The 22760-nt window shown below is 41.3% G+C and overlaps 4 protein-coding genes across 5 annotated transcripts in view; 1 reads left to right on the top strand and 3 right to left on the bottom strand.

The window, feature by feature from the left end:
• Nucleotides 1-939: 939 nt before the first annotated feature.
• On the bottom strand, nt 940-2917 carry f2rl1.1 (coagulation factor II (thrombin) receptor-like 1, tandem duplicate 1). The gene is made up of 2 exons (XM_026356201.1): nt 2715-2917; nt 940-2345 (listed from the first exon to the last, which is right to left on the bottom strand). Exons 1-2 carry the CDS (start codon nt 2788-2790, stop codon nt 1288-1290), a joined length of 1134 nt encoding a protein of 377 aa, XP_026211986.1. The 5' UTR covers nt 2791-2917; the 3' UTR covers nt 940-1287.
• A 1019-nt stretch (nt 2918-3936) lies between these two features.
• LOC113159874 (proteinase-activated receptor 1-like) lies at nt 3937-6794 on the bottom strand. Its single transcript, XM_026356838.1, has 2 exons — nt 6563-6794; nt 3937-5706 (listed from the first exon to the last, which is right to left on the bottom strand). Exons 1-2 carry the CDS (start codon nt 6639-6641, stop codon nt 4472-4474), a joined length of 1314 nt encoding a protein of 437 aa, XP_026212623.1. The 5' UTR covers nt 6642-6794; the 3' UTR covers nt 3937-4471.
• Nucleotides 6795-15005: 8211 nt separating this feature from the next.
• On the top strand, nt 15006-17039 carry LOC113158249 (proteinase-activated receptor 3). The gene is made up of 2 exons (XM_026354009.1): nt 15006-15130; nt 15600-17039. The coding sequence occupies exons 1-2, from the start codon at nt 15064-15066 to the stop codon at nt 16640-16642; spliced, it is 1110 nt and encodes a 369-aa protein (XP_026209794.1). The 5' UTR covers nt 15006-15063; the 3' UTR covers nt 16643-17039.
• Nucleotides 17040-17652: 613 nt separating this feature from the next.
• LOC113158186 (synaptic vesicle glycoprotein 2C-like) overlaps nt 17653-22760 on the bottom strand; it is a 28436-nt gene continuing 23328 nt past the window's right edge. Inside the window, exons 10-12 of one of the 2 annotated variants that reach the window (XM_026353914.1) lie at nt 21635-21838; nt 21278-21437; nt 17653-21141 (exon numbers count right to left, since the gene is read on the bottom strand). In XM_026353914.1, coding sequence (XP_026209699.1) covers nt 20958-21141; nt 21278-21437; nt 21635-21838 — 548 coding nt within the window. In that variant the 3' untranslated portion in view covers nt 17653-20957. The remainder of the gene's footprint in view (nt 21142-21277; nt 21438-21634; nt 21839-22760) is intronic. The other variant, XM_026353913.1, reaches the window with a different exon arrangement.

The raw sequence follows: 22760 nt of genomic DNA, 5'->3' as shown, positions 1-22760 counted from the left end.
GTAGGACACCTCCAGAGGTTTCCATGGCGACACAAAACCCCACGCAATAAATACCAAGGGTGAAAGTTCACAGCAGCAGAGACTAAAATAAATCTTTGTATTAATCACACATTTCTGCAGTTTTTATTCTTGATGATAAAAAAACTTTAACCACAGAGTTCATGAAACTCAGCAAACAAGGAAGTGTGAAAAGGATTTGAATTAACATGCGTGACACTGTTTATTTGGGAGGACTAGCAGAGGAAACCTGACTTCACTTCTGTTTTTGTCTTGTACAGTTCTGTGGAAACAACTTTGTGTCATGTTGTTTATCGGCTTGAATCGTGGGAGACGTTTTTGGTTCCTAAATAAAATCTGTGAATTTTCATATTTGCTGAGCTGAAGTTTGACATTATTATTTAAACAATTGTGCTTCTGTCCATGAACTTATGTCAGATGTCATTTTGACGTTCATTAACTTTATTACCAAACTCGCATTGATTGGATGTGAATAAAAAAAAGGTTTAATTTGACCTACGTATGGATTTCATTGGACTGCATGTCCTCTGTTTTGTACTAGTAGTTTGAAAAATGCTGTTCTTTGAGTTTTTATGACTGTCGATACCTGTTAGGCAATAACAGTTATGTGAAAAACACGCCTCTGCTTGTTTACAGGGCATCTGATCTCTCTCTGCCCATCGCCGTCTGCCATTGTCATGTACGATCAGTTAAATCTTCAAAAACAACTCTTCGTAATGAGCAAGTGCAACAATGACATGACCACAGTTTTCTAATGGTGGAATCCACGAAATGGCACAGTCTGTACAGCATGTTTCACATCAAACCACAGCAACATTCAACTTCTCTTGGTTTCTGTGTAATTATTAATAGAGGCCTTTAAACGCAGCAAATGCCACTTGGCCTGTAAAACATTTAACGGAGAAAAAAAACTCAGTGCTGTAATGTTTAAATAAAAGGAGTAGACGTCGCTACTTTTATTATTGAGCTTCAAAGCATACAAGAGGTAAAAATGTGATGCAACAGGATGCAGTCTGCATCTGTTTGAGCTGGGTCTCAAAGTCGAGAGGCTGACAGAGTTCATCTCAATAAAATTTCAACAAAGAGAATATGTTGTAATCATTAATATTAAATAAACGGCAGAGGTCTGCATCAAATAATGTCTAATATTAAAGATATAAAAACAATACAAAACATAAAACAGTAGTAACTTAGTGCTGAGTTTTCGAGGAGGTCACTTTTAATTATGACTCTTCTGAATTAAAAACTAAATCTATTTTAAGAAGACTGCTAGCAGTCAGTGTTCTGTGTGTTCCCCGACTCAGACGTATACGTGTTGCTCTTCTTCGAGAACTTCAGGGCACTGAAGGAGACCCTCATTCTCTCCACTGTCCTCTCACTCCTGCACAGGAACGTGTTCTTCACGTGATCCCTGAAGTCCTCCGAGATAAAGTAGTAAACAAAAGGGTCAATGCAGCTGTTGAGACTCGCCAAGCACAGGGTGGTGATGTAAAATCCGTACAGGTTGTTGGTAGTATTTTGGAGCAGGAGGGTGTAGTGCACCAGCAACATAATGTTACTGGGGGTAAAGCACACTACGAACATTATCAGGACGGTGATGATCAAGACCACAGCCTTTCGTCGCTTCCTGGTGATGGATGGATCCTCCATGCTGTTCCTGAGAGCCTTGAGCATGAGGATGTAGGATACGACGCACACGACGGTTGGTACAATAAATCCCAGAGTTCCCATTGTCAGGAAGTAGCCTGCTGCTGTCTTCTTCTGACTGGGCCTGGTGACGTCATGGCAGGTTTGGATGTTGAGGTTTGTTACACGGACCTGTTGGTCGTACAGGTACAGAGGGATGGTGATGAGCCAGACCACCACCCAGACTGCAACGGAGATGGACACAGCCTTACAGTTGCTCTTCTTCTGCTGGGAGAGCGGGTGGACCACAGCCCAGTAACGCTGAACACTTATACAAGCGATGAAGGCGATGGAGCAGTACATGTTCCCATAGAAGAAAGCAACCAGCACTTTGCACAGCCCCTCTCCGTAGATCCAGTTGTTGCCATTGAAGTGGTACGCTATCTTTAAGGGGACCCAGATGACGAAGAGGAGGTCGGCCAGGGCCAGGTTGGCCATGAAGATCGACGAAGGGTGCTTCTTCTTGGTCCTGAAGAGGAACACCCAGATGGCCATGGCATTGGTGGGCAACCCCACAACAAACACAATGATGTAGATGACCGGGAGGAAGACTGTTGTAAGACGGCTGCTCAGGATTTCGCTGGCCTGGGAGTTGAGCGTCACCCCCTCACTGGTCTCCGTGCCAGTGAAGCCTTTTCCCTCTAGGAAGTCAGAATGAAAACATTTAGAAAGCAGAAGTACAACAGAGATTCAAGAGGTTTATGTGCAGGGAAATAGCAAAAGTTGGCCACATCTGAAAGTCAAACTGCTTTCAGTTCCTTCTAGCTGCGGGCTCTGACCTCTTTCCTACAGTAGTTACGTCTGTTCATGACTCATTTACATCACAACGACGCCTGATTGGGGTCAGTCTACTTCTGACAGACTAACAACACAATCAGTAACAAACACACGAACCAAGTTGTTCGATTTAAGGAGTTTAGTAAAGTTTTTTTAGGGCTCTCTTCTCACTGAGCTGAGCTTTGTCCCGACTAGAGAACACAAACAATAAAGACGAACAGGTGGGACCTCACCTATCTGCACCGACAGGCAAATCCGCGCGTAACACAGAAGCAGGAACAGCTGGAACCAACGCGCCCTGAAATCCATGACTGTCGATGTTAAAGTCCAAACCTGTGTCCACGGGTGCGGCTCCGGGTAGCTGCTCCTCGTCGCTGGTTTAACTGCAATTCCCTCTTTAGACACCTTTGGTTTTTACACCTGTGTGATGTCACCCGGTCAGGTGATGGCACACACCCTACCGTGAGCGCCCTCAGGTTATGGACGGATGGAGGAGTTGAGGATCGTAACCAAACGACACTTCCCACGTCCTGACCCACAGTGTTGTCAAAGGACGTTGTTGGGATGCCAGGAATCAACTGGTGCAGGCTTTAGTCAACATTACATTAATATGTAAGAATGCCAATCAACAGCTGTGACGCCTGTGGAGTGTTATGAAACATTATATATGAATATTTATAGAATAACCACAGCATTTTATTTTAGTTATTATGTAGTTTCACTTTCTCCACTGGCATGTGTTTAGGATGTCAAAGGCCTAATGCTCAGAAATCTTTGTTGTATATATCCCCTTTATTAAAACTCAGTAAGGAGACATTGAAGAGCTCCGATATCTGGTAATAAATAAATATACTGCTTGACACACATTCCTAAAGAACTGATCAATACAGTATGCTATCCTACACGGTGATTTAATTCATGTTTAGATCACAGAAAGGTTCAAATTCTTCTGAAAAAAACATATAAGAGAACAGATTTATTAAAAATATAGCAGCAGCAGTGCTGCGTTCAACGCAGATATCTGTTTAACATATGAAATCTTAACATATCTCTGTTATTTAACTGTACTGAACTAGAACAAATGCATGATTTTCTGTATTGGACTTCAAATATCACCATTTGAAAATAAATATTAAAGAAACCAAGAGTTCTGCAGGTCCCTAAACACAACTTTAAATGTAGAAAACTACTGATGAAAATATTCACTAATCAGTATAGAATTATTAAATAAATTCATGTTTGATGAGCAGCTTTTCACTTTATTATGTGACGTCTCATAACCCGACTTAATTGAGAAAATGCTTCATATTTGCAGCTCTGTTTAGCCCCTGTAGCATTTACAAAATAACTCACACCAATCATTTCAAGCTGTGGTGTAATAGAAAGGTTTTAACAGGATTTAGTAATGTAGACTTTCCACCAGCAGGAGGGAGCATGACACAAACTACACTGAAGACTGGTTTCTGTTGGTCATCTGTGAAACTCACAATGATAGACCAACATATTTATTAAAAAACATATTCATATATATCATCTAAAAGGCATAAAGGAAAGAAATGTCACTTTTCACAGATGAAACATAAGTGCTGTGAAAATAATATAGAAAAAATATAGAATAAAATATATATACAGAAAAAATAGACATAATAAGAAGTGGTTTCTGTCCTTCAAATGTAACATCTACAGATAAATGTGCAGCTTACAAACTCATAAGCTCTGATACATACAGTGCAAAAATAAAAGCATTTCGCAGTATTATATGTTGGACTGAAATGTTCTAGAAACTTATTCTTATCTCAGCTTCCTGCCCTGTGTGGCTGTTTCTGTTGGTTTGATACGTTCTGCTGCCCTTTCTTTATTCTAGTTGTAGAAAGCCGGCTAACCCCTGTGAAACAGATGCGTGGCCCCACATGTTTTATTTTTATTTCTACTGTTTAATCACTTTAATATCAGGTAAGAGTCAGTTTGATCTGCTCAGTGTGACGGTTTATCAAACCAGCAGCTTCTTGTATTGGCTGTTGAGGTTTGCTTGGAAACTGTCCATTTTGGCAATTGGAGCGCTTATTTTGGAGCTGGACGTCAGCGTTGTTCTGGTGCTGGATCTGCACGAGTCAGATGAATGACTGATGCTACTGCCCCCTGTTATCTTCTTACAGCCCAGGGCTCTGGATAGTTGTCTCTGGCACTGGGATGATCCAAAGTAGTAGACCAGGGGATCCAGGAGGCAGTTCAGACTTCCCAAACACAAAAACACCAGATAGGCTGAGTAGGAGCCATCAGCGGTGTCGGTGGCTTTGTTGAATTGCAGGTAGTGTGTCAGCAGCAGGCAGTTTGTGGGCGCGAAGCACAGCATGAACATCACCAGCACTGTTAAAGCCATCACCACCGCTCTCGTTCTTCTGCGCGAACGTCCCGGTAACTTGAGTGGGACCTTGCTCAGCGACCAGATCACCTTAGTGTAGGACGCCACTGTGACGAGCAGAGGCAGGAAGAAGAGGACGCAGCACAGGGTGAGGAAGTAGACTTTATAGTTCCAGATTGCACGATATAACTGGACATCATGGCAGGTAGTGATGTTCAGTTGTTCCAGGGTAACTGTCTGATTGGGGACAACAAGTGGCACCGAGCCAGCAAAGGATAGCACCCACATGGCTGCACAAGCTAGGATGGCCTTCTGCGGCGTCCTCCAAGCCAGAGAGTTGATGGGGTAGACCACAGCAAGAAGCCGGTCCACACTGATGCAAGCTACGAGCAGAACGGAGCAATACATGTTCCAGTAAAAGGCTGCAGTGACTACACGGCACATGGTCGGGCCGAATATCCAATTGTTGCCCAGAAAGTGATAGGCGATCTTGAAGGGGAGCAGCAGAGCAAAGAGCAGGTCGGCGATGGCCAGGTTCAGCATATAGATCACCGCCGGCTTCTTGGGACGGATCCTCAGAACGAAGGCCACCACGGCAAAGATGTTAATCGGCACACTGATGACACAGACCAGGGTGTAGAAGGAAGGGATGAGCATGGTGGACACAGGACCAGTGAGAAACAGCACTGCCTCTTCTGAGAGGTTTGGCCTGTTGCTGCTCTTGGTGGTGGTTTCATTACGGATCCAAGCACTTCTATGACGGAAGGTGTTAAAATCAAAGTTTGGATCAAGATACTCTGGGTCTATTGGTTCGTCTGTGACTGAATTATCAAAAAGGACAAAAGTCCTCCCCAGTCCAGAGCCTGAGGACAGAAAAATATAAATTGTTATTCATGTTGTGATGATGCAGCTTAAATAATGATATAAAGCAGCTGAAACATGAGTTAACTGTTAAATCATACAACAAATTCATTGATTCAGCAGCTATTTTAATAATCAGTTCATTGTTCTTAAATTATTTTAACAGCAAAAACTAAAATGTGGCATGTTTCTGCTCATTCACTGCAACAATATTTAGTTTTTCTCATTTTTATATAATCACATATTGAAGCAACAGTGAAAATCAGGAGCTTAATATTAATTTCATTTTAAATGATCTATTTCCTTCAACACTTTGCGGTTATTGTTAGTAGTCTCACAGCTTACAAGGTCCTAAATATGATCAGGTTTTAATTGTGTAAAAGAAAAAAAACAACGAAAATCACTTTCAATATTGGACATTTTAAGTTATTTCAGCAGAAGTGAGCTGTTTTTTACAGTATTAAAGAAATACATTTGATGGGTGTTCTAGACTTTAAAACCCCCCTTTTCTCTTAAATTCAGGTTTGATCTAGTAAAGTGAGTCTCTGATGAATGTTGCAGAAATAATAAAAGAGAAAGTAAAACTGGTCAAAATCAGACAATGTTTAAATTTTCCACTTTAGCTGAGTTCAACCTAAAAAACTCATTTATCATCATCACAGTTGCTGAATGTCGAATAATCAACTGATATTTTTAAGTTTTAGTAAATAAACAGTAAATTGTGGCGCAGAAGATGTTTAAGAAGGTTAAATATTTGTAGTAAGAAACGTAAATTAATATAAATAAATATAAATAAATATAAATAAAAATAAAAAAGTAAATGTGGACTACATTTAAAAGGACGTGCGCTTTTCTTACCGTTCTTCTCTGCACCCGAGGACCAACAGGCACAAACCAGAACCAGAACCGGAACCAGCAGCAAAGTCTTAGAAAACATCTTAGTGGCAAAAAATGAAATCACAAGAACAGAAAAGGTGGAAACTGCGCTGGATCGAACGCGTCTGGCTTCTTCGCTTTTCTCCCAACTTTACGCACGGTTCGTCCTGCTGCTGATCCTCCAGGAAATGAATGTGAGTGTGTTTAGTTTCCGCCTAGTGTCCCCTCGGTCCGAAACGCCCCCGTCCTCCAATAAAGTGCACGCAGGGAGACATTCCTGACGTCTGATGTCACCTTCCCGTCCCACAGCAGCAGCCAGATCTTATCAGTCGACTGCACCAAACAACAACTTCTTTTACAATAAATACGCACCCTTCTGGGGAAAAACTCTTAACTACATGACTTTTATTACCATCTGCACCTAAAAACAAACTATTATTTAATTATTTAATTAATTCAGTTATTCATCACTTTATTTTTGTGTTGTTCAATTTGATCAAGTTAAATTTAAAATGTTTAACACATATTACAGAAGATTTTACAATAAACACATTAACAAAAGTGCACAAAATAACCTAAAACCTAAATATCAGATCAGAGAAGTGAGTGGTGAAATACTTCCCCTTTGATCTGGGTGATCTTGATAATGGGTAACACATGTTTAAGGCCAGTCATGCTGAATCTCTCTTCCTTTTAAGGCAAAGCACTTGGCACGCTCGCTAGACTTTGCACTTCATTACACTTCTCAGAGTTCAGGAGGTTCTTACATAACAAAATATAAGAACTACTGTTACATTGAAATTCACAGTCTGTGTTTTAATTTTTGATGGAAGTGAAGCTGCATCCAGTCAAACTGTTGCAGCTCCTTGGTTCAGGAAGCTACAGGTACAATAACAACTGTCTTTGTTTGAATAGTTTTCTATTAAAATTAAAATGATTTGTCTTTAACTTCATTCATCAGCCGTCATTACTAAAATAAACCGTAGAGAAACTGACAGTGTTGCTCTTCAACATGACAGTAGGATGTTTTTTGTTTTACTGACACGTCCCCTGAGACGTTTAAGTACTTCCTCTGTTTGCAGGATCTATAACCACATCAAAATGACCGGAGAGATCACTTATGTTCAGCCTGATTATGAAGCTTTGTTTACTTGCTTGTGTAAACTGACTGTTCAGCATCTAATGGCGCTTCTTTCCAGGAGATCGCGTGGGTATTTATTTTCTGTTGTCTGTGCCAAGATGGTTCCCACTGCTTCTAGTAGCTCTCGTGGGAGTGTTTTCCTTGTGTTTGCTTCTTGGAGGTCTGTAGTTATAAAACAGTGAAATGAGGGCAGAGGACAGTAGACTTGACTAAAAACATGGAAAGTGTGTTTTTTAGGAGGAAGAGAAATGTGCTCATTGCTTTCTCTATGTCAGGTCCTGACACTGAGGATTTGCGATGATGGGGACAGGATTGGGTGGGAGCAGGCTGACTCATCCGTCCTCAGACAAACAGACTCAATATCTGAGCTCCCAGCCGGACTGAACCTGTTTCCTTGCAAAAATATTTGTCATAATCATGTGTTTCTTATTTTTAAAACAAACCTCATTTCTGACATAATATCCTTTCGTGCTGAAGCCTCATTCGCTGATGTTTGTTCATGTGTGTTACAGACAGAGACCATCTTGATCTTATATTAGCATAAAGACTAAAAACTAAGAGAAACAATGAGTCTGACTCTGACCAGAGGTTCACTAATTAACACTTGCTGGTTTAATTAACACGAGGTCAGTCTTAGAGTTGGGTAATAGTTCTCTGTCCCGTTCACATAAACACTTAATGGTTGTTGATGTAGAAATACTCACTGTAGCTTCAAATGTTGTCATGAGAGAAAGTGCAGCTGGACAAGTTATGCACTGTGGAAGCCATGTTGTTCTTGCATCCTACTGTTTGGGTGTTACTCGCTAACATTCCTGCTCATAGAAGGAGGCAGGATACGGACTGTGGGAGATTAGGACCAAGGGTCAAGTCCCTGGCACAGTTCCAGGCCAAGTTTAACGACTTTAATTCCTGTTGCTCTGCACATTATTGTTCGTTTGACATCGTCCAGTCCGGAGAGACCAACACATCAGTTAAAATGTTGGAAAAAGCACCAGACAAACATGTATTTTGTGTTGGTTTTCAGTCGCACAAACACAAACCACCCCCTGTCCTTTGTTTTAACTCATTCTTCAGATCATATAGACACCAGCCTCGGTGGTTGGTGTAGTCAGATATGCCGACGGAGACGCAGACAGGGCAGACTCCCACACAGACTAACAGACTTTCTGATCTGCTATGATTCAGATGTGCGACTGTGAGAATTAAAAGCAGACGTTGGATCCAGGTTTGATAAATGTTTGGACACTTGTCCAATGTTTAAGTTGGAATTAAAACACTACTGAAAGAAGAACTTTATGTGTTTTAGTTCATCATAAAGTGAAAGGTGTGTTGTACAACAACTGTTCATGAGACAGACTGAATGTAAAAACTTTTCACTGTTTGACTATTAGACAGATTTCCAATGAGCACTGTGAGCTCTCCATGGGTACTGTGATGTGGTTAACCACAGTTTGGCTTCTTTGTTTACCCACAGAGTATTTACATTCATGAGAGAACCACAGCCTGAGCCGCTCCACGTGATTACAGTCGAACAAGTGAGGTTTTTAGCAGGTGTGTGCAGGTCTTTTATTTCCTGCCATTTTAACCCTTATCACCACACTATCGAGATGAATGAGTGCTAATAACTAATGTGGCCATATTTCTCAATTTAAGTATGATGGTTTGGTTTGGAGATGGTGAGAGACCTAAAGAGCCAATGTTTGTTGTGAAATAATCTTTTTGAACTGGAAGCTTAACTAGTATTGTAACTAGTTTTTAACCTGTCCCAACGTTTTTTTAAAAACACGTTGTCTAAATTTGAAGTATCACGCACAGCGACAACACTACATCACGGCTTTCCTCCTCTTCCTCCAGGTCTTTGTGATGTCTGAGGTTCTTAGTCTGAGTGTTTCCATCTGTTCAGTACATTCCAGTCATGACGTATAAAGGAATTTATGTCTGTTAATGATGGAGAAACCAATAAACTATTAAAAGTGACCTATTTAACCATGTATGTATGTTTTCTAGTATTCATCACATAATAATGGGTGATTGCTGTGGATGGATTGTAGACCTGGATGAGGGAGTTCAGCTAGGCAGGTACTGTTGAGTTGACCATGCTAGCGTTAGGGGTTTGAGGAGCTACAGGAAGCCAGGTCAGAGATCTGAAGAGTGGAGTGACGTGTGTCCTTTTTGGCTGGTCACAAATTCAAATATATATAAACTATGCCAGTCAAGTCCAAGGAAACCTACATCTCACACGCTGACAGTCCTCTAAAGCTGCCAAACAGATATATCAGTACACCACATGACTCATCACATTACCACATTTCCCGTCATTAAACAATTACACTGAAGCCGTCTTACAATCATTTACAGTCACTACGTGTTTTATGTCTTTACACAGAAAGAATAGAAAGAAGACGACGTTACAAACGTTACTGAGGTTAATGAATGGAGACAAGTCAGGGAGGCAACATGCGCTCAAGCTCATGTCTACACGTGCAGTCATTGTTATTTTCTAAACACATCTTTTTACCTATTTTATTATAATGAGAAACTTTTCATTCTGAAAATAATTTTTAATAATGTGTTCTTTTTGATCATTTAACACTTAAATATTGTGAACTAATAAATAATGTAGTGCTACTGTATGTCAGTATATATGTATATGTGTATATGTGTATATGGAAACACAGAACTTTGTTCCTTATTTTTTAATTACTAAATATTTTCTCTGCTATGTTGTTCATGTTTTTTTTTTTTTGCTATGACTAATACAACATCATCTGATCCACTGTGACCCTCTAAAGAAATCAGATTTAATATTCCTGACTTCAGAAAAGAAGCAAGACATATTTACACATGGTTTAATGGTGTTTATGTAGCTAATTACTAAAGACAGCATTAAAAACACTTTACAGGAAACCATCCAAAGTGGACACTTATCGGGATCATCTCTAACTACCAGAAATGACCCTGACAACTGTGTCTGAAGGGAGCACAGAGATTTTTAGGGTTAGGGTTATTTTTCCCCATACCAGTCTAGAACTGGAAACTGTGAGCAAGAGAACAAGAAGGAGACCGAGTGATGATTAGATTATGTGACTTCTACACATAATTCTTCTTCTTTCGGCTTTTCCCATCAGGGGTCGCCACAGCGAATCATCCTTTTCCACCTAAATCTATCATGAACATCTTCTACCCTAACACTAGCCAACCTCATGTCCTCTGTTAAGACATCCATATATCTCCTCTTTGGTCGTCCTCTTGTCCTCCTGCCTGGCAGCTCCATCTCCAACATCCTTCTACCAATATACTCACTATCCCTCCTCTGAACATGTCCAAACCATCTCAGTCTGGCCTCTCTGACTTTGTCGCTAACACAGGCAACGTGAGCCGTCCCTCTGATGTACTCGTTCCTTATTCTGTCTAACCTGGTCACTCCTAAGGAGAACCTCCACATCTTCATCTCTGCTACCTCCATCTCAGCCTCTTGTCTCTTTCTCACTGCTACCGTCTCTAACCCATAGAGCAGAGCTGGTCTCACCACTGTCTTGTACACCTTTCCTTTGAGTCTTGCTGACACTCTTCTGTCACAACACTCCTGACACTTTCCTCCACCCGCTCCAACCTGCCTGCACTCGCCTCTTCACCTCTTTTCCACACTCCCCATCACACTGAACTGTTGACCCCAAGTACTTAAACTCCTGCACCTTCTTCACCTCAGCCCCCTGTAACCTAACATTTCTACCTTGATCCCTCTCGTTCAGACACATGTATTCTTTCTTACTACGACTGACCTTCATGCCTCTTCTTTCCAGAGCAAACCTCCACCTCTCCAGCTGTTCCTCTACCTGCTCTCTACTCTAACTGCAAATCACAATATCATCCGCAAACATCATTGTCCAGGGTGATTCCTGTCTGACCTCATCTGTCAGCCTGTCCATCAGCATAGCAAACAAGAAGGGACTCAAAGCTGATCCTTGGTGTAGTCTCTCTCAAAGCAAAAATGGCGTCAGTGGTGCTCTTATGGGGCATGAAACCATACTGCTGCTCACAAATCTCCACCTTCTTCCTAAGCCTGGCTTCCACTACTCTTTCCCACAGCTTCATTGTGTGGCTCATCAACTTTATTCCTCTATAGTTGCTGCAGTTCTGCGTGTCACCCTTGTTCTTAAAGATCGGAACCAGAACGCTTCTCCTCCATTCCTCAGGCATCTTCTCACTCTCTAGAATCCTATTGAACAAACTGGTTAGAAACTCCACTGCTGCCTCTCCTAAGCACTTCCACACCTCCACAGGTACGTCATCAGGACCAACACCCTTTCCACTCTTCATCCTTTTCAAAGCCTTCCTAACCTCATCCTTTCCAATCTCTTCTATTTCCTGCTCCACAACATCAACATCTTCCTCCCTTCTTTCCCTGTCATTTTCCTCGTTCATCAGCTCCTCAAAATACTCCTTCCATCTTTTCTGCACACTCTCCTGTGTTGTTAGCACCTTTCCATCTCTGTCCTTAATCACCCTTACCTGTTGCACATCCTTCCCATCTCTATCTCTCTGTCTGGCTAGCCTGTACAAGTCCTTCTCTCCTTCCTTTCTGTCTAACCTGTCATACAGCTCATCGTAAGCTTTCTGTTTGGCCTTTGCCACCTCCCTCTTCACTCTACGCTGCGCTTCCTTGTACTCCTGTCTACTTTCCTCAGTCCTTTCTACATCCCACTTCCTTCTAGCCAACCTCTTCCTCTGGATGCATTCCTGTACTTCCTCATTCCACCACCAAGTGTCTTTACCTTCTTTCCTCTTTCCAGATGACACACCTAGCACCTTCCTACCTGTTTCCCTGATAATCTCTGCTGTAGTTTCCCAGTCATCTGGAAGCTCATCCTGACCACCCAGAACCTGTCTCAACTTCTGTCTGAATTCCTCACAGGTTTCTTCATTCTTTAGCTTCCACCACTTGGTCTTCTTCTCTGACTTCCCTCTTTTCTTCTTCCTGACCTCCAGAGTCATCTTACACACCACCATGCGGTGCTGTCTGGCTACACTCTCTCCTACCACCACTTTGCAGTCACTAACCTCTCTCAAATGACCTCGTCTACATAGGATGTAGTCCACCTGTGTACTCCTACCTCCACTTCTGTATGTCACTCTATGTTCCTCTCACTTCTGGAAGTAAGTGTTGACTACAGCCATTTCCATCCTCTTAGCAAAGTCCACCACCATCTGTCCTTCCAGATTCCTTTCCTTCACACCAAACCTGCCCATCACCTCCTCATCACCTCTGTTGCCCTCACCAACATGCCCATTGAAGCCTGCTCCAACAACTCTCTCTCCTCTGGGGATACTCTCTATGACCTCATCAAACTCACTCCAGAATCTCTCCTTCTCTTCTAACTCACAGCCAACCTGTGGCGCATACCCACTGACTACATTCACCATCACCCCTTCAATTTCTAGCTTTATGCTCATCACCCTGTCTGAGACTCTTTTCACCTCTAGAACATTGTTTACAAACTCCCCCTTCAAGACCACTCCTACCCCGTTTCTCTTCCTATCAACACCATGGTAGAACAGTTTGTATCCTCCTCCAATACTACGTGCCTTGCTGCCCTTCCACCTTGTCTCCTGTACACACAGAACATCTACCTTTCTTCTCTCCATCATGTCTGCCAGCTCTCTGCCTTTCCCTGTCATCGTACCAACGTTAAGAGTCCCTATTCTCAAATCTATGTTCCTGCCTTTTCCCTTCTCTCTCTGACCACGAACTCTTCTGCCTCCCCTCTTTCTTTGACCAACAGTAGTCAAATTTCCACCGACACCCTGTAGGTTAACAGCATCGGTGGTGGTCGTTGTTAACCCGGGCCTCGACCGATCCGGTATGAAAGTCTTGTGGATGATTCGCATGGTTATTTTGGCAATTTTTACGCCGGATGCCCTTCCTGACGCAACCCTCTCTATTTATCCGGGCTTGGGACCGGCACAGAAATCACTGGCTTGCAACCCCTGTGGCTAGATTATGTGACTTCTACACATAATATATATATAAAAGCAAAGGTTTTTCTTAATGAAGAGTCTGAATGAAGGAATATGTCCCCCTCTTGTGGGGAAAACTGGCAGCTCTGACATCTTACAGATAACAGAGATCATTAGTTTAGACAGGAACATAAACTATAGTTCATCATATATATATATCTAGTATTTCACTGTACTCACCTAAAAAAAAAAAAACTAACTAACTTTCTGACTGTGCATCTCTGCCTATGTCAGAAATTAATTTTCCAAATTAAACAGGAGTCCAATTTATTTGTTGCTCAGATAAAATGAAACAGAAAACAGTATAACTGTTCATCTATAGCTGGATGATAAATGTGAAAGTACAGGAAACAGATGTGTGCTGCAGATTCATCGCTGCTCTTTGAATAAAAGGAAGAAGATGCATTGCACTTCTTCTCAGAAAGACCTGAAATAGAAGTTTGATTCTTACTGAATACAGTTTGTTACTGGTGAAAAATGAGCTTTAATGGCCACATGACGGATGCAGGATGTGTCTTTTAGCAGCTCACAGCACACACCACCTATCTGCCTTTTGTCAAACATGAAAAGATTCTCATGTTCTCAGACGCGTGTTGCTTCTTCTCGGTCTGAGTCATCTGTTTCTAGCTGTGATGACATGCGTCATGGAAAGGAAGAGGATGCCACATACCCACTGGGGTTTGTCTAAGTTGAATCTAGGGTCTAACAGAGACCATACATAACAGATGCTGCTGCTATTAAAAAACATGTCTTTCAACATCTCTGGTGAACTGTCAGGTCACATCTGTGCTCAGCTGGATAATGCTGTGTGATATTTTTGTTTTTACATTGTTTTGCCACATGTAGCATCAGATTGCTTCTTGCTATCTGAAGCAAATGCTTTTTTTAAATAGAGGAAGTGAGGACTAAACAAAACCTCTCATGTTTGGACAAGCTTATCATCTTCAGACAGACTTTTCCTTTTTCAGTTAGTGGCCTCTTTCTGCGTATGACCTCATGCCACATTTTGCTATAGGTATCAAATTTCTAGGGAAAGGACCCTAAAGTTTCCATATGTTACGCCACATTACATCAGTCTGATAGTATAGACAGACAGGCAGGGTCTATGTCAGAGACTTGTACACTAGATTCACAATAAAACCAACACCACAGTCCGGTTTTCTGGTGAAGACATCCTAATTTCTTGTTCCTTTATTCACACAGTAGGGAGGTGTTTTCAACTTGCTCCCACCCACAGAGATTCACACATGTCACTAAAAGGCAATGAAAAGTGAAACACAGAATAGTGAGTGAAACACAGAGTGCTGCGGCGCAAGAAGAAAACATGGGGAAACTTTGCATCTTCCTACTCCTCTGTGTTCTCTGTGTAACTTGTAGACTTCAGCAAGCAGGTAAGGCATGTTTAATAATTTCAGTTGAAGAGGAGCCTTTTATGTTGAGATATCTTTTATTAATTTACAACAAATTCACTGAGAAACTCTTCTTGTGAGATTTGTATAATAAATTCACTACAATAAACAGATGAAAGTTCATTATCTGGATTAGACCCGGTTAATTTAATGATTATACTGTATAATATAATATATGTATAACTCTATTAATGATTTTTATTATGTATAATTATATATTTTATTGAGAACTCAAAGTAATTGAAGTGTCTTCATGTTCCCCTCCTCAGTTATCTTTCTGTAAGTGAAGGCATTCCTTCACTGAAATCACATTTTATTTACATAGCGATTAATTCAGTAATCTAGAAATTAGAGAATAAGAATAAAATGACTAACAATCAGAATGATTTTTGTTTTGTCAGTAAACGCGTAGTGATGATGACTCATTCACGTTTGTGTTTTCTTGTTTTAGTTGCAGATAAAAGTAAAGTTGTTCCTATACCCAGAACGTTTTTCGGCATCAGAGTTACAAGTCAGCCCTCGACAGACTCAGTTGTCCCAAATGGGACTCAGGCTCCCGTTTCCCCCCCAGAACTGCAGTTACAAAGCAACAGCACAGCACTGTATCTCCGTGGGTCCCTGAGCACCCGAGTCATCCCCGTTATTTATTTACTGGTGATTACTGTCGGGGTCCCGGCCAACGCTGCCATCCTGTTTACGCTGGTTTCACAAATTAGGAAGGTGTCCTCAGCCATTCTCTACTGCAGCCTGGCAGTCTCCGACCTCCTCCTCCTCCTCTCCCTGTTCTTCAAGGCTCACTACCATCTCTATGGAAACCACTGGGCTCTGGGAGAACCGGCCTGCCGAGCGGTCACGGCCTGTTTCTATGGCAACCTCTACTGCGCAGCCCAGACTCTGGCCTGCATCAGCATCAAGCGCTACTTGGCTGTAGCGCACCCGTTCTTGTACAAACGTCTCCCGAAGAGGATGTGCAGCGCCTGGGTGACCATAGCTGTGTGGGTGGTGTTTACCGCTGCTGTCATCCCAGAGCTCCTCATCCAGCAGAGCTATCGGCTCCGTGGGCTGGGCAGCATCACCTGCCATGACGTGCTACCTCTGGACAAAGACTCCCATAAATACCTGCTCTACTACAACCTGCTCCTGACCATCTTCGGCCTCTTTGTGCCGCTGGGGGTAACGATTGTGTGCTACATCCGGATTGTCTGGGAGCTCAACAAATCCCAACTCAACTGGGCGATGTACATCAAGGCCTGCTCTCTGGTGTCCTTCATCTTCCTCGTATGTTTCTCCCCTGCTGGAGTCCTGCACTTCCTCCATTACGTGCAACTGTTTGCATATGGAACAGAGAGTTTGTATGTGCACTTTAATGTGGCCGTGTGTTTGTGCTGCCTCCATGCCTGTCTGGACCCCTTTCTCTTTGTCATCATGTCCAAGTCTGCAGGTTCCAGATTTTGCAAACCCTTTAAAGGCAAGCACCTGAGTATATCCATCTGAGAGACCTACACGTTACCCAAAAAACTGGTTTCAGTTTTGTTACAGATGAAGAGTCAAATGTTCTCTGTGGCTGGAATCCAAAGAGAAAGCAAAAGTTCGCTTGTATATATAAGAACACTGTATATGTATTTATTGTATGTGATATAATGTGATAAAGTGTTCCTGCAGTACAACGTCATGTTTCGTCTGTTACAGACACAATTGAGCAGACCACATGTAAATATGTTAATAAACATTTTTCATTCTGTCATTTTAGCTTAAAATAAAACTTGAAATCATCGTATTATTACCCTGTAGATAAAGTGACAGGCTGACTTTGGAGAATAAGTCTTGATGTATTCCTGCACACTCGCTGTGATACTATGTGGAACCATGTGTCTGTTGATTAAAACTTTTATTTAACTGTCTAAACTATTTTGGGCTTTTGTGTCATATTAGATAAATCCCTAGTGTTTCTGAATCTATCTTTGGTCGTGTTGTCATCTGAACTCCATCAGTCCTCTCTCCCTCAAGTGATCCTTCCTGTTTAGCGTGTGACAGAATGCACAGTTTCACATCTGCACAGGAAAAACGTGAAATAGTTTCCTATCAATGTGCCTACAGGAACATAATAAAAATATTCTTGAATTTCCAGCACTGAAAGAGAAAAAAAGCAAAGAAACAGAACAAAGCAGAACAAGTTTTGATGTCTCACTTGTTAAAAGGCATGAAAACAAACAGCAGCAGGAAGCTGTAGCAAAGCTCAGTTATAAAAGAAGACTAAACAAACTGCACTTTACTTTCTTCTCCTTTACTTTGCTTACCTTGTACCTCAACTGTGAGTCGCTTTGAATTAAAGCATCTGACAAATGTCTAAATAGAAATTCAAAGGCCCCTCCTGGATTATTTGTATAGTGCCACCTGATGGTGGAACTGGGTACCGCCACATTTAGACACCGAACACAGTTCAAATGAAACTCTTTATTCAGTATGTAGACACCAGAGGAATCCACCTTTACACTGCGCTTCACTTGAGCCTTTTCTTATCAAAATAAATCATATCAAGGACAGGTAATAGATTTTACACAGCACAGTTTGTTTGGCAGCAGAGGGTTTCAAATCTTTTCAGGTTTGACCACCCCTGTTGGACAACGTCTTGTAACACAGATCATCTCACCACTAGCATGCCCTTTCACAATGACCTAGAAGTCAGCTCAGCATGATGAACACCTGTCCACAACAAATCGGACAACACACGAGAATGGTACATTCACTTTTGACCCGGGAATCACATGTCTGTTTCCTCCCGCAGAGGAACAGCGAAGACAACGAAACAGAAAAAACATAGAAATAAAAACACACACACATACAACAGAGGGACTTCAGTTACAAACATGCAGGATTTCTTTTGTTCGGAGAGAAGGGACGATGCAGACAAGCAGACAGATAAAGCATCAAACACACTCATTTCATATGTTGAAACAGTGGCATGTGACCTTAAACGCACTGCATACATTTTATTTCCAGGGTGTGAAATGATGTATATAATATTATAACCATGAGGCTGATTTGAAAATAACTCAGTAGATGAATTCACTGTAATTTAAAAAATGCAGAAGTGTCACTAACAGTGTTGCTGTTGCTAATTTTGTGCCATGTCATTTCCTGCAGACTTTCATGGCATCCAGATATAGCCCAGATAGTACAGAGAGGTGGAACATTTCTATGTTTTCATGATAAATTATGTTTTGACCCATCACTTGGCCCCACAGTGGGTATCAGGCTGTGCTGTCATAAATCTGCAGAGCCTCATGACAGGCTGCACCGTTCTCTTGCTCCTCTCTTTTCAAGTTGGTTAATGCAAAATTAATGTGCATAAATCTATGTTTAAATATGTCTTGGCTTCTTTACACAGTGAAAATGAATGTTTTCAGCCTGGATGTCAGATGGAACTACTAATATAAGAAATGACGGCCACTTGAACAGTCTCACTCGAATCAAGTCAGTATATTTAAAAATTACAGTGTCCAGTGTTTAAGACGTTAGTTTTGTTCCCCTGATAGCAACATGCCAGGTGCAGAGTAGGAATACGTCTCAAATGCACAAATGCATGACATATTTGTACATTTATGTACATTTGTGCACATTAATTTTATATTAATACCAACTTAAACTGTACATTAAAATTGCTTTTAACTCTGAAATGAGTAAGAGGGAAGTGTTTTTCCCATATTGAGGCTCAGTCTTGTTCAGATGAAGTTTGAAGCATTAAAAACTAATTTCTTCTTTGGAAATATGCTGTTACTTTTTAGGAGGGGGTGAATTGACTGTTTAAACATGGCTTTTAATTCCACTGTGTGTGATTCAAATCCTGCAGCCTTCCTTTATGTAGAGAAAAACAGAAAAACTTTACTGTGTACATATGAGATGCTTTATCCTATAATGATTTGTCTGGACACACACTCATACACACACACATACACACACATACATACAGTACATCCAGTGCGCACTGCAGTGATTAAGAGGAAAGAGCAGGACGGCTTCCAGCCAGGTCTGGAAGGAGAGACGGGCTCAATGTAGACAGAAGAGAGAGAGGCACGACATTTGAGAAAGGCCTTTGAGTTTTGGAGGGTGCAGCAGCAAGGCAGGAGGAGATAAAGGACGACAAGACGCTGCGAGAGACACCATGAAGAAACCGAGATGGTGAAACAGATAATCAGAGAAGAAAAAAGAAAACAGGACAGGAGCAGAAGTTTATAACAGCAGAGAGCTCCTACAGCAGAAATTCTTCTTGACAGATCAGATTCCGATGGAGAGCAAAGCCCTTCATGGTGAACTCAGCGCCACGAGACAAACACAACACAGACACGAGAGAGGGAGAGAGGAAGCATTCAGGACAAAAAGTTTCCAATCTCAAAAGTCTGTTACTGTAAAAAGCAGAAAATGTAAACTTCCTTTCATTTTAGAAATGTAGCTGCTGAAGTTGCCTGTTTTGACTAAACTACTATATTAGTATTGACTTTTTTTTTCCTATGGCCTTGTCATTCTTGCAAATTGCAGCAAAAAGCTTGAACTTCATTGACCATTAGTGAAGAATTCAGTTTCTAGGCTGAACGAAACCATAAATAACAAATATAAATTAGAAAATAAATAGATATCGAAATAAATAAGCACATGATTCACACAAAATACACAGCAATTACAAATGAATGTGTACTTAAAGGAGTAGTTTGACATGCTTCTTTCTTACTGAGAGTAAAATTAAATGAATTAAATTATTAAATAAAGCTACAGTCATTAGTTGGTTAGCTTAGCTTAGCATAAAGGCTGTCCAAAACCCACCTACTCTAATGCTACCTTAATAACACCATCGTTAATCTCCTTTGTTTAATCTGTGTTAAATTACAGGTAAAAACTTTATGCTGTGTTTTATTTTTTTATGGTTTTATGGTTTAATTCTGCATTAAAATGTTTAATGAAGTAAAAGTATGCAAAGTTAAAGTATTCATTATGCATAATGCCCATTTTTGCATAATTACTGATGCAATGAAGTGTGCATCACTTTAATATTGTTTAATGCAGCTGGTAAAGACGGAGGTGGTGTTAATTGTTTCGTGTACTGCTGTGAAGCTTGTGAAGTTGCCCTCAGGAACATGCAGTGATTTATTGGTTTGCGTACATTTGTGTTATTATTCTGAATCAGTAAGTAACCAGTAACTAATCTTAGAAAAATAAATTTAGGAGCAAATCATTTTCTCCAAATGTCAAACTATTCCTTTAATCAAAGCAGGACTGAGCAGGTCTTGAGGACGCTTGTTAGAAGTCCAAGTCTTTTGCAGCTATGACACATGCATTTTTAGGTTGCACGTGTGGAACAGCCCATGGTTGATATCGAGCTGCCGATATAAAGAATTTTAAAGCCATTAAAATTCTCACTGAACCTGCTAACGCCACAACTCGACTTTGTATTAGTGGCTGAAAATGGATGAATGGGTAATAATTCTGCCTTTTCATCTGTTGATAACCAGCCACTGATTTATAACCTTCAACTCCTTAAACTCTTTATATCTGTAGCTCTATTAAGCAAAGCTGCATTTAGTTTTTCTAATGTACCAGGTCTTTTACTCAGAAATGACAGAATAACAATCATTCACTGTTTGAGTTGGTGGACAGTCAACAGCATCTATACAATTATAAATACAACGATGGCAGCAATGCTTGTTTGACATGACGTTAGTGACATTAAAACAACATGTTCCACTAAATAAACGAATCGTTATTCAGTGAACTGAGTAAACACCTGGTAAACATCAAACTGGTTTTGTGTTGAGGTTTACATGAGGACATTGGCGCGAGTGTCGGGCAGTCGGAGCCCAACCAGGCCGCCGCAAACCAGCACAGACGATGCCAGCAGGATGGGGATAGCCTTGGTGATCCCAACCAGCGAGCCAAAGATCAGGTTGCCCAGCACGGCTGCCAGCTTACACATGGCGTTACAGAAGCCAAAGCCTGTGCCCCTGGAAACAAAGAGAGCCACAGGATAGAATCTGGATGACTTGAAATCGTCACTGTGCCCAAACTTGAGGACATTAAGAACAGACGTGCCTTTCCTATCTCCTGTATTATTATTATTACTGAATGTGCTGCTCTCACCTCCTGTCTGTTGGGTACAGCTCAGTGGTGACTACATCCAGGGAGTTCCAGGCGGAGATGCTGAGGCCGTTGTAGAGACAGAGCATAAATATCATCATTGACTCACTGGTGCCAAACCAAAGGAAGAAGCAGCTGATGCCGGACAGCACCATGGAGCCTCCTGCAGGACACAGCATGACACATTTTTCACTTTTTAAATACAAAATAGCCTCATTTACGTCACTAGAGGTCACTGCAGATGTAAAGGCCACGAACACAGGAGACCGAGACATTTTGCAGGAGAACGGGCTGCTATTCATAGCATGAGCAAAAAGTCAGAGCAGGCCCCCAAAGTCCAGAGTAAATGTTATGTCATACCTAACATGCTGAGACGTCCTATTTTGTCCATTAGGAGAGCAGAGACGATGTTCCCAGGCAGCACAGCCAGTGTTCCCAGGAAGCTAACGAAATAGACCCAGTAGGCGCTGTAATCATCGTCATATGTCATCTGACAACCTGTCTTGTTGTGGTGGAAGGAGCTGTTGATCACCTTGGAGTTTGTGAGCTTGGCATCGTCGATATCTGGAAATGAGAGAGATGAGAGAAGGATTTTCACATGGGCCTGAAACCTTCTACAGTTCAATTTAAAATACAAAAGATGGCTGCCTGTGATCTTAAATCATACTTTCCCTTGTTTCTGTCTTCTGACTGCTGATGTTTGGGGGCTTTGTAAGATATTGACGTGTCACATCACTGCATGTGATGTGAGCTTGGGAGTGTGGGAGTCATTTAGCACAGATCTTGTATTATTAGCTTCTCATATTGCCATGGCTTTCAAGGGCTCTCTCTCTCTCTTTATTTTAGTTTATAGTAGTCTCTGGGTGTTTAATTAAGCTGTCATGTTGACTTGGGAAAAGGGACCCTCTTGCAACATCATTCAAAGGAATAGTTTTTGTTGCTGACAGATGAGAAGATCAGTAGCACTATCATGGTTGTGCAATAACTATAAAGTTGGAACCAGGAGGCAGCTCCACATAAAACACTGGATACTGGCTCAAAACGTAGTTAGTCTAACTTTATAATCACTCACAGATAAGAAACAGGCCTGTGTATAACTCCAGTAAGCTTCAAGCTTAGCATAAAGACATTTACAGTATGTACAGACCTGACAGATACAAATATTCACATCAAATTCTCTGCAAGAATGCAAATAAGTGTAAACTGCCCCTTAAGTCTCGGTAAGACTTTCTAGTTTGGTTAAATGTTGCACTAGTTGTTTACTATATTTACATCTTTTTATTTGATTCATAAACATGATCCTTCTCAGCTGCCTGTCATTTTAATATAAACCCTATTTATACTCTGCAGACACGGTCAATTAATACGATTTTGCAGCAATTGGTAAAATGCTCCTTGCTCTCATGAAACACTCCTCCCTCCCACTCTCCTACTGCCTCTCCTCATTTCTCTTCATCCTCTGCTCTCTAGAGACACACTGCTGGGG

This window comes from Anabas testudineus, chromosome 12 (assembly GCF_900324465.2).
Source record: "Anabas testudineus chromosome 12, fAnaTes1.2, whole genome shotgun sequence".
Classification (NCBI taxonomy): Eukaryota; Metazoa; Chordata; class Actinopteri; order Anabantiformes; family Anabantidae; genus Anabas; species Anabas testudineus.
Note: the sequence above shows the minus strand (reverse complement) of the source record. Positions and strands in the feature narration are given on the sequence as shown.

What these genes read in the sequence shown, in the direction of transcription:
- f2rl1.1 (XM_026356201.1), bottom strand. Translation starts at nt 2,790, where the DNA reads ATGGATTTCAGGGCGCGTTGGTTCCAGCTGTTCCTGCTTCTGTGTTAC. An exon ending in TTGCCTGTCGGTGCAGATAG is followed by an intron (nt 2,346 to 2,714) that starts GTGAGGTCCCAC and finishes CTGACTTCCTAG; the next exon opens with AGGGAAAAGGCTTCACTGGC.
- LOC113159874 (XM_026356838.1), bottom strand. Translation starts at nt 6,641, where the DNA reads ATGTTTTCTAAGACTTTGCTGCTGGTTCCGGTTCTGGTTCTGGTTTGT. An exon ending in CTCGGGTGCAGAGAAGAACG is followed by an intron (nt 5,707 to 6,562) that starts GTAAGAAAAGCG and finishes TTCTGTCCTCAG; the next exon opens with GCTCTGGACTGGGGAGGACT.
- LOC113158249 (XM_026354009.1), top strand. Translation starts at nt 15,064, where the DNA reads ATGGGGAAACTTTGCATCTTCCTACTCCTCTGTGTTCTCTGTGTAACT. An exon ending in TTGTAGACTTCAGCAAGCAG is followed by an intron (nt 15,131 to 15,599) that starts GTAAGGCATGTT and finishes TTCTTGTTTTAG; the next exon opens with TTGCAGATAAAAGTAAAGTT.